The 10,589-nt window shown below is 41.3% G+C and overlaps 1 protein-coding gene across 42 annotated transcripts in view; it reads right to left on the bottom strand.

Moving 5' to 3' along the window:
* Nucleotides 1-9,026: 9,026 nt before the first annotated feature.
* Nucleotides 9,027-10,589, bottom strand: part of NCAPG2 (non-SMC condensin II complex subunit G2) — an 85,260-nt gene continuing 83,697 nt past the window's right edge. For 40 of the 42 annotated variants that reach the window (XR_013524093.1, XR_013524099.1, XR_013524103.1 and 37 more), the window contains one exon: nt 9,027-9,437. Coding sequence is in view for 27 of the 42 variants with exons in the window: in XM_078343277.1 (XP_078199403.1) it covers nt 9,386-9,437 (52 nt within the window). In the remaining 15 variants the exon portion in view is untranslated. The remainder of the gene's footprint in view (nt 9,438-10,589) is intronic. The other 2 variants (XM_054237492.2, XM_054237494.2) reach the window with 2 other exon arrangements.

Here is a 10,589-nt window from a genome sequence, read left to right as displayed (position 1 = left end):
ATGGGAGCTAGTATTTAATTAAGGGTGACAGAGTTTCAGTTTCAGAAGATGAAAAAGTTCTGGAGATGGATGGTGGTGATGATGGCACAATATTGTGAATGCACTTAATGCCACTGAGCTGAAAGTGTAAAATAGTAAATTCTGTTATAAATATTCTACCACATTTTAAAAATAAATACTTTTTATTAATACAAAAAAGGGCCTCAAATGAACCAAACTGATTCATATATAACTACCCGTCAAAACAAAGCCCATAGCTATTCAACAACGTAACATTCATAATGTTCTAACAAAAAAATTACTAGAATTATCTACTTTCTAGATTTTTCCTCTTTACATCATAGTGAAGTATCAGGGACTGAATTTACCCTCCAGCCTTACCAAACAATAAACCAAACAAAATAAAGTAAGTGAAACGGGTTTTCTGACATTGGATAACAGGCAGTAGGACTCAGGTTCCTGCGGGGACGAAACAAACGAGGTGGGTCCTACAGTCACATCAGGTTCTCTCTGAGGCAGTTTCTGGGCAGGGAGGAGACACACAGAGTCTGGTGTTCTCATTATGTTAAGAAAAGAGAGACAGAATGGAGTTTGGGAAGGTCCAGAGAGTAAAATCTGCAGGGTAGGATACCCAAGAAAGGGAGCTAAGAAGAGAACCAGTTAAACATCTGCAGAGGGGTTCCCTTGAGTCTTTGACCAAGTTCTGAAATACGTAAACAGGACACAAACAACTCAAGACCAGGGAAAGAATCACCAGGCTGCTGTAGACAGAACAGTTCCTGGAAACCATATAGGGTTAAGACCAGTTTACTTACCCACTAGCAAGAGTAGGACCTTGCGATGTATGGGATAGTTGGCCAGTCCTTAGTACCCAGAAGGGTATTGCATTAGTAGTAGGAATAAGCTAGCCTTAGAGTAAAGGAAGCTTAAAAGTAATCCTCAGAAGGATCCAAATTGATTCCAGGTTACTTAACCAAATGCCAGAAAAACTCTAACACCCTTTAAAGGTATACAATAAAAGCCAGCACAACAGGATATAAAATTTATGATGTCGATCAACTGTTCAAAAATCTATTAAAAATGTCTAGAAATTCAAAAATCACTAGAAACACAGAAAAGGAAATAAAAAAAGCAACCAATAGGAGAAAACAGAAAAGATACAGACCAGAATGACTAAATGAGCAGATAAGGGCATTAAAACAGCTATTGTAAATATGTAGTATATGGTTTAAAAAGGTAGAACTTCATGAGGAGCTATTAAAATGGCTCAAAAGTAGTTCCTGGGAATGAAAAATACACAAAGAGAAAAAACTGGAAAGAAATAAAAAGAGCATGAAAAAGCCATGAAAAACACCAAGGAGGCTAACACTCATGTAATTACAACTAGGAAAGGGGGAAGGTTGTTGAAGAAATAATGGGTGAAGATTATTCAAATTTAATAACTAAAACCCAACATATTCAAGAATTCTAATGAAACCAAAGCAGAAGAAACATGAGAAGAATTACACCCAAATGCATTACATCATAATCAAATTGCTAAAAACGAGTGATAGGTCGGGCAGGGTAGCTCACACCTATAATCCCAGCAATTTGGGAGGCTGAGGCAGGTGGATCACTTGAGGTCAGAAGTTCTACCTCTGGGTACATACCCTCCAAAATTTAAAGCACATGTCAAAGAGACATCTGTCCACCCATGTTCACTGCAACATTATTTACAATAGCCAGGAGGTAGAAACAAATCAAGTGGCCACAAATCAAGTGGCCAACATGGTGAAACCCCGTCTCTACTAAAAATATAAAAATTAGCCAGGCATGGTGGTGCAAACCTGTAATCCCAGCTACTCTAGGGGCTGAGGCAGGAGAATCACTTGAACCCAGGAGGCAGAGGTTGCAGTGAGCAGAGATTGCACGCTGCACTCCAGCCTGGACGACAGAGTGAGACTCCATCTTAAACAAAACAAAAAAATCACGATAAAGAGATCATGAAAGCAGCCAGAGACACAAAGATAGGACTGGCAGAAGGGCGCTCATCAGTAACCAAACAAGCCACAGTAAAAGATGCTTAAAATCCTGGGAGAAAAATATCAACCCAGGATTCTCTTTGTAGCAAAAATACCTTCAGAAATCAACCTGGGCAAGATGGCAAACTCCTTTCTTTTTTGTTTTTTGTTTTTTGAGACGAAGTTTCACTCTTGTCACCCAGGCTGGAGCATAATGCTGCAATCTTGGCTCACTGCAAACTCCGCCTCCCAGGTTTAAGTGATTCTCCTGACTCAGCCTCCTGAGTAGCTGAGATTACAGGCACCTGCCACCACACCTGGCTAATTTTTGTATTTTAGTAGAGACGAGGTTTCACCATGTTGACCAGGCTGGTCTTGAACACCTGACCTCAGGTGATCTGCCCGCCTCGGCCTCCCAAAGTGCTGGGATTACAGGCGTGAGCCACCGTACCCAAACTCGTCTTTTTTTTTTTTTTTTAAAAAAGAGCCAGATATGGTGGTACACGCCAGTAGTTCCAGCTACTTGGGAGGCTGAGGCAGGAGGACTGCTTGAGCCTAGGAGTTCAAGGCTGCAGTGAGACATGATTGCGCCACTGCACTCCAGCCTGGGTGACAGAGCAAGACCTTGTCTCTAAAAAAGTTTTTTTAAACCTTCAAAAATGAAGGCAAAATACTCTTCCAGATAATCAAAAGCTCAGAAACCTTGTAACTAGCAGATACATACTACAAGAGATATTAAAGAAAGCTCTTTAGAAGAAAGAAAATGATACCATATGGAAATCTGGAACTGCACAAAGGAGAGAACATTGCCAGAAATAGTGAATATGTGGATAAACTTAAAAGACAATTTTCTCTAATGTTTAAATCTTTTAAAAACTTAAATAACAGTTTAAAGCAAAAATAATGACAATGAATTTGGGGAATGACATGTAGAAGTAAAACGTATGACAATGATGGCACAGTGAACAGAAGGAGAAATGGAGGTAAGCTGCTAAGTTTGTGTGCAACTCATGAAGGGATACAATATTTTTTTAAGGTAGACACATTAGTTAATAGATGCAGGCCGGGTGTGGTGGCTCACGCTTGTAATCCCAGCACTTTGGGAGGCTGAGGCGGGTGGATTGCCTGAAGTCAGGAGTTCGAGACTAGCCTGGCCAACATAGTGAAACCCCATCTCTAATAAACATGCAAAAAATTAGCTAGGTGTGGTGGCAGACACCTGTAAGCCCAGCTACTCGGGAAGCTGAGACAGGAGAATCGCTTGAACCCAGGAGGCAGAGGTTGCAGTGAGCCGAGATCACGCCATTGCACTCCAGCCCGGGTGACAGTGCGAGACTCTGTCTCAAAAAAAAAAAAAAAAAAAGATGCATAAAAAAGATTTGACAAAAAAAATTAAAAAAAAAAAAAGATTTGACAAAATTTAACACCTACTCATGGAAAAAACATTCTCAGAAAACTAGGGATAGGCACTTCCTCATCCTGATAAAATGCATTCATAAACAACCTACAGTTTATTGAGTTGTAGAAGACTGAATGCTTTGCTGTGGAGACCAGAACAAGGCAAGAGTGCCTGCTCACACCATTTCCAGTCTACATTTTACTGGAGGTTCTAGCCGGCACAAAAAAGAAAACCAATAAAAGCATCCAGACTGGAAAGGAAGATGTAAATGGCATTTATTTTTAGGTAACCTGATCATCTGAGTAGAAAATACGACAGAATCTCATAAATGAGCTTAGAATACCACAACTCATAAATGAGCTTAGAAAAGTACAATACAAAGTCAACATACGAAAATAAACTGCCTTCCTCTATTCTAGTATGAACAATTAGAAGTTGAAAATTTAAAAATACTACCATTACAACAGCTCCATAAAACACAAAATACTTAGGGGTAAATTTAATAAAATATATGGAAGACCTATATTATGAAAATGACAAAATAGTGGGAGAAATTAAATGTCTGGAAAGCGGTCTAGACCACGGTCACACATCATTAGACTCAACATTGTTGGGTCAATTCTCCTTGTACCCAAGCAGCTTACAGCCTAGCCTCAACCATGTTTTAAACCTTTGTTTCCTTTTCCCTTTTCTCTTCCCATTCCCAGTCTCAAGATATAGCTTTGAGACAAACCACGTGTTACCTTTCATCTTGAAATACAGCCTTGGAATGTGCCGTGAACCTCCACTCCCTTTCATGTTTATTTTTATTTTTTGTAACAGTCTCACTTTTAGCCCAGGCTGGAGTGGTGCCATCTCAGCTCACTGCAACCTCCGCCCCCTGGGTCCAAGTGATTCTCCTGCCTCGGTTTCCCAAGTAGCTGGAATTACAAACATGTGCCACCACGCCAGGCTAATTTTCTGTATTTTTAGTAGAGCCAGGGTTTCACCATGTTGGCCAGGCTGGTCTCAAACTCCTGACCTCAGGCAATGCACTCCCTTCATCCTCCCAACATGCTGGGATTATAGGCATGAGTCATCGAACCCAGTCCCTCTACTTTTCCCATTCTATGCTCCCATGCCTTATGCACATTTATTTACCCAGATGCTTGTTAAGCACACACCATGCTCTCTTATCTGGCCATTTATTTGCTCAGAAGCTTCAGGATTCGGATCCTAATAAGGACTAGGCACCTCCAGAATTCTCTCTCCAACAAAAGATTACTTCCAGGTCACTCCCAGCTGAAGAGTGACTACAAGATTGACTGTGATTAATTTGTAACCTGATAGGATTCACAATGGCACTGGCCCCTTCACCAAATGGGACAATAATTCAAGGGCCACTGAAGCAAGTCACACCACCTGGCATCTCCTAGCCCCCTTGCCTTTTCTGTGTTCTAAACGCTTTCTATAAAAATCCCTGTGTTCCCTCCACAAATTCAAGACTAGAACTGCTCTCTGCTCTTCCCCATGCTGGCACAAATAATAAAGGAATATCACTCTGTCTCATCATAACTTACTACTTTGCCTTCTTTCCATAAGTGGCCAGACTCTTTTTGCAAGACCCTAACTTGTTCTGTAGATTTAGTGCAATCACAATCAAAATTGTACTGCATGTTTTCTTCTGTAGAAATAGACATCATTTCTACAACATATATGAAAAGGCAAAGGAGCTAGAGTAGCCAAAACCACGTCAAAAAACAGCCAACTGAGGACTTGCAACTCACGATTTTAAGACACAGGTACAGCTCAAATAAAAAGGACCCTCGGAATTGGCCTAAGGATGGCCATAGATCAGTGCACAGAACAGACTCCAGAAAGAGCCCACACATGTACAGCCAACTGCATCTTGATGTAGATGCAAGGTGATTTCATGGAGAACAAAAGGGTGCAGGAACAACTGGATAATCACATGGGGAAAAAACAAAAACGACAGGCTGAACTTAGACTCCACAACCAAGATTAACTTCAAATGGATTGTAGAGCTAATCATAAGAGCTAAAACAGAAACTTATACAGCAGAGCTTCTCAACATCACACCACTGACCTCTGGGCTGGAATGATTCCTTGCTTGAGGGCTGTCCTGTGCCTTCTACCTGAGGCATTTTGTGGCAACCTAGCCTGCCAAGACACCTGTGCCACTGCCGGAAAGGGAGCTGAACTCATGGCCCAGCTGAGCCCCTCTGGCCTAGATGAAGGGCAGGTCCAGAGATGTGTCATGGAGTTCCTTGATAAAGATATTATCTTTTAATGATGCGGGGACTGCTAGATATCCATACAGCATAAACAAATAAATAAATCCTTACCTCATAACATAAAATAAAAATATTATGCTCTAATGGTGCAGGGACTGCTAGGTATCCATAAGGTATAAATAAATCAATCCTTACCTTATACCATACATAAACATTAATTCAAAATGGATCATAGACCTAAACATAAGAGCAGAGCTTTTAAGTTTCAATAAGTAGATAATAAAAGCAGCCAGAGACATCAAGGTAGAAACAAAGTAAGATTATGATCAGTTAACTATGCAGGCCAAAATAAAACATGTTACTTCATGCAAAAAATAAAACATGGTTTTTTACATTTCTTTTTATATAGGACACAAAAAGCACAAACTACAAGAGTATAATTGATAAACAGGACTTCCTCAAAATTAAAATTTCCTCTTTGAAAGACACCATTCAAAAAAATTAAAATAGGGCCAGGTGCAGTGGCTCACACCTGTAATCCCAGCACTTTCGGAGGCTGAGGTGGGTGGATCACTTGAAGTCAGGAGTTTGAGACCAGCCTGGCCAACATAGTGAAACCCTGTCTCTACTAAAAATACAAAAAAAGTAGCCAGGCATGGTGGTGGTGTGCCTGTAATCCCAACTACTCTGGTGGCTGAGACAGGAGAATTGCATGAACCCAAAAGGCAGAGGTTGCATGAGCCAAGATTGTGCCACTACACTCCAGCCTGGGTAACAAAGTGAAACTCGGTCTCAAAAATAAAATAAAAATAGGAACTATATACTGTAATACCTAACTCTAATAAAGCACTGGTATCCAGAACATCTAAAGAAGGCTTACAACGCAATAAGACAAACAATACAATAATACAACAAAAACAGACGAGAGATTTGAGCTGGGATTTCACCAACACAGACACGCAAGCGAAGTGTGCAGCATCAGTCCTCAGGCAATGCAAGTTAAAGACACCATGAGTTACCACTACACAACCAACGGAATGAAGATAAAAACACTGAAAATAACCCTCACGGGGAGGATGTGGAGAAACTGATGGGAATATGAAATGATACAACTATGGTAAATAGTTTGTGAGATTTGTTAAAAAGTTAACTGTACACTTAACATATCAACTTCAGGCAGAAGACGGGCCAATAAAAAAAACAGAAAAACAAAAAAATGTATCAACCAGAACTTCCACTCCAAGAAACTGACCCAGTGAAACAAGCCCACACAGACTTATATACATGAAGGCTCCAAGCAACTTTATCTGCAATAGCCAATAAATAGCAGCCATCCATAGGTGAATGGATAAATAGCCAAAGGGGAACCAATAGGTGAACGGGTAAATAGCCAAACAGCCATCACAGGTGAATGAATGAACAGCCAAATGACCCTCACTAGGTGAATGGATAAGCCACTACAGTGTGGATGAATCTCAAGACTGTGACAGTGTGGGACCGGGTCGCAGCAGCTGTTCTAACAATCTTCAGATGTTTCTGATGCATATTTAAGCCTGAAAACCACTATCTAGACAATCAGAACAATTTAAATTACAATTATTGCTATCTTTGACCACCCGGCATCTATTTATTTTTTTGTTCTGGGATCTCTCCACCTGAGTCTTAGCAAGGGGTAAAGATGCAGGAAATACTTAAATGTCTAAAGTGGTATTTGCCTTTCTGGCCAGGCAGCCAGGGTTCTGCCAGTCTTTGGCTGAGGAGTGAGTGCCACAGCAGGGGCGGGGCAGCTCCCAACTTCTCCCTACCTGCTTTATGGGAGAAGTGACAATGGTATTGGAACACTGCAGGTGGATTCTTAGAGCAGAAGTGCTAATTAAAATGTCAAGTGCCTGGTGGCAATCACAGACTCATCCTCAGACTAGCTTCTAGGTATGGTTTTGAACTGTCAAGACTGGCTCTCTATTTCTCCCAAAGACACTGGGAGCTTACACAATGTAGGCTCATGAGTGTAGCTCAAAACTGTAGACATAGATCCTCACAGTCCAATATGTCAGTGAGAGCTGCAGCCATCACAACCCCACTCCATGCAGAATGTAAGAAAGGTAAAGATACACAGATAACTTACAAGGCGCCCAAGACAACTTCACTATTATCTTACTGGAAGCACCTGGATACATGCCCTACATGTAGGTGCAAGCTAGGCTGGTGAATGTGGTCTTTATTCAGGATGAGCATGTACCCAGTGACAAAATCTGAGATGGAATTTCTGCAGAAAAAGAGAAGAATAAGTAACAGAGGAGAGACCAGCAATCTCTCCCTCACATACTCAATTAATCACCAGTCTTAAATTAGCACAAACCCTTCCAAATCAATCACTTTATCAACACTGATAGAACTATATTTCTGTTATCAATGTCATTCACGAATACAGCATATGCTGTAGTCAGCCAAGATGTCTAGAAAATCATATTTTCAAAATTATCTGAATTAAGCTGTAATATTATTCTGCTCACACCTTCCAGTTCTCAGATCCCTTGGCAAAGCCTTACCCTGAATGCTCATAGCTATAGTAAGTAGTCTACTTCTTGCACTTTCTTAGAGAAATAAAGGCACAGAAACACTGGCATTTCTTTACTTTTTTGCTCAGGAGCTGAGCAAAAGAACAAGCATGAAATTTAAGCTGCCCTAATTTCCAGTCTACTAAGAGGTGGTCCAGGAGGGCCCATAGGATCAACCACAACATAGAATCTTTGACTAAGAGGGCCAGGAGCATGGGGCCAAGAAACAACTGGCATCCACAACAAGGTGGGTGAGAGGTCAGGGTGACACGGAGATTGTCAATACCACTGCTACAAGGACAGCTCTCAGAAAGAAAAGACAAGAGTAAAAGGAGTTTGCCTTTCAGCTGAGCTACTTGGTGTCTGTGCTGCTCTCGTTCACAGCCACAGGACCCATCTCAATACCCCAAAGATGCAACATGAACATTGGACACAAGAGACTGCCGTAAGCCCTGCCCTGTGCTCTCCACTGGGGACGCATGCTGGGATCACTTCCTGTGCCAAAGGACCTCACTCCTGGGCATAAAGGTAGGTTTTAATACTTTTTTTTTTATTTTGGAGACAGAGTCTTGCTCTGTCGCCCAGGCTGGAGTGCAGTAACACAATCTCAGCTCACTGCAACCTCGGCTTCCTGAGTAGCTGGGATTACAGGCACGCACCACCACACCTAGCTAATTCTGTATTTTTAGTAGAGACAGGGTTTCACCATGTTGTCTAGGCTGGTCTCGGACTCCTGACCTCAAGTGATCTGCCCGCCTCAGCCTCCCAGTGCTGGGATTACAGGTGTGAGCCACTGTGCCCAGCCCCTGATGCTTTCAAATAAAGTACACAAATGGATGTTGTCATTGCTTTATTACTCATAGTTTCCAAGCAATATTACATATATAAAAGTCATTTTAAAAACAATCAGGTTTGCTAGAAAAGTGTATTTTTTTTCTTCGAATCATGGATTCCTACACCATTCATACCCGGCATCCTTTATATTAAATATATTATTTACGCAGGCACTGGGCAAAAACTGAAGAAGTTTTGAGTTCTCTACTGCACAATCTCCACCCTCCCACACCCCCACAAAAAACCCTACCCTTTCCCTATCATATGGGTTATTAACAATAAAAACAATAGGAACATACACAGGCATTTCCTTTAGAGTCCCTTGTCCCTACTCTTACACGTCTGGAGATGTTGGCTTGGTTATGAATTCAAAAGTTCTCCCAGAGTTCTTGATGATGATTCATAGAGAAATCTGAAACACAAATAAAGAAATATTTAGCTACAGAAAAAAAGTGACCAAATTATCCAAACGTACATTTTCAAAAATATAATCTAAAAATGGTTTTAATGCAACCAGATGCATTTAAAAACAAAGTTGAAATAATCTGCAAATGTTTCACTAATTGTTTCTCTTACATAAAATGGGAGTGAGAATCCCCACAGGAGTCACAACACACGGCACTGAACCACAGGCCTGGGTTGAGGGCGGACACCAAGCACTGCCAGGCAATGCAACACGTTCGCTGAACAGTGTGCTATGCTGGTGAGCTCTTATATATGAAGATCTAACCCACTGGTCAGATCCACAGCCAGTGAGAAACAGGGCACGTGCTCTTCCTTTCCAGCATCCACGGTTCTGAGCCTATTTCTCTATTACACAAGAAAACAAGATAATCAAAAACTTTGTGACCTACCAAGATACTCTACTACCATGGCATTTACTTATTACCTCTAATAACCTGAGGGCTTTAGAAAAACCTCACTTTCCCACTCTACTGCCCTGCATCCCTGTTCCTCAAGGCAAGACTCTTCCTCCTCATCTCCTCCCCAGCCCCACCTAGGTCACAGCTTTGGCTGGGATCACTGAGTACTTTCCTTCCGAGACACTGTCCTCATTTCCCAGGCAGTGTGCCTATGTTAAGAATCACTATTAGGCGGGTAGCATTCTTATAAATACACATATTTGCAAGTGCATGGCTCACCATGACTTCCCTTTTTTATTGTCCCGTAACTCCTATGTGGTTCTAATGCATGCTTGCTCGGTTACAGTGCAGTCCTAAGTGGTCTCCTCAGACAGGGAATACACATAAACTCATCTCTGAATTCCTCCTAGACACGAGTTTCTACCTTTCACTCCAAATGATATCTCAGTGAGATTTAAAACTCTTAGAATCCTACTGTTTTCCTGTGTCCAGCATTGCAAGTGAGACTTGTGTCTACCTGGTCTTCACCCTTTGGATATGCTGCTGTCTACCATGGCCCCCTGTAATGTAAATGCCAGCCACAGGTGTCATTTTAAATTTTCCAGTAATCACATTGAAAGAGATCAAAGAGCACAATGGATCAAGATCTTGTTTCTTTTTATTTTTTTAAGCAAAACTTATCTTAATATATTTTCTTTAAC

The sequence above is a fragment of the Callithrix jacchus genome, chromosome 11 (assembly GCF_049354715.1).
Source record: "Callithrix jacchus isolate 240 chromosome 11, calJac240_pri, whole genome shotgun sequence".
Classification (NCBI taxonomy): Eukaryota; Metazoa; Chordata; class Mammalia; order Primates; family Cebidae; genus Callithrix; species Callithrix jacchus.
Note: the sequence above shows the minus strand (reverse complement) of the source record. Positions and strands in the feature narration are given on the sequence as shown.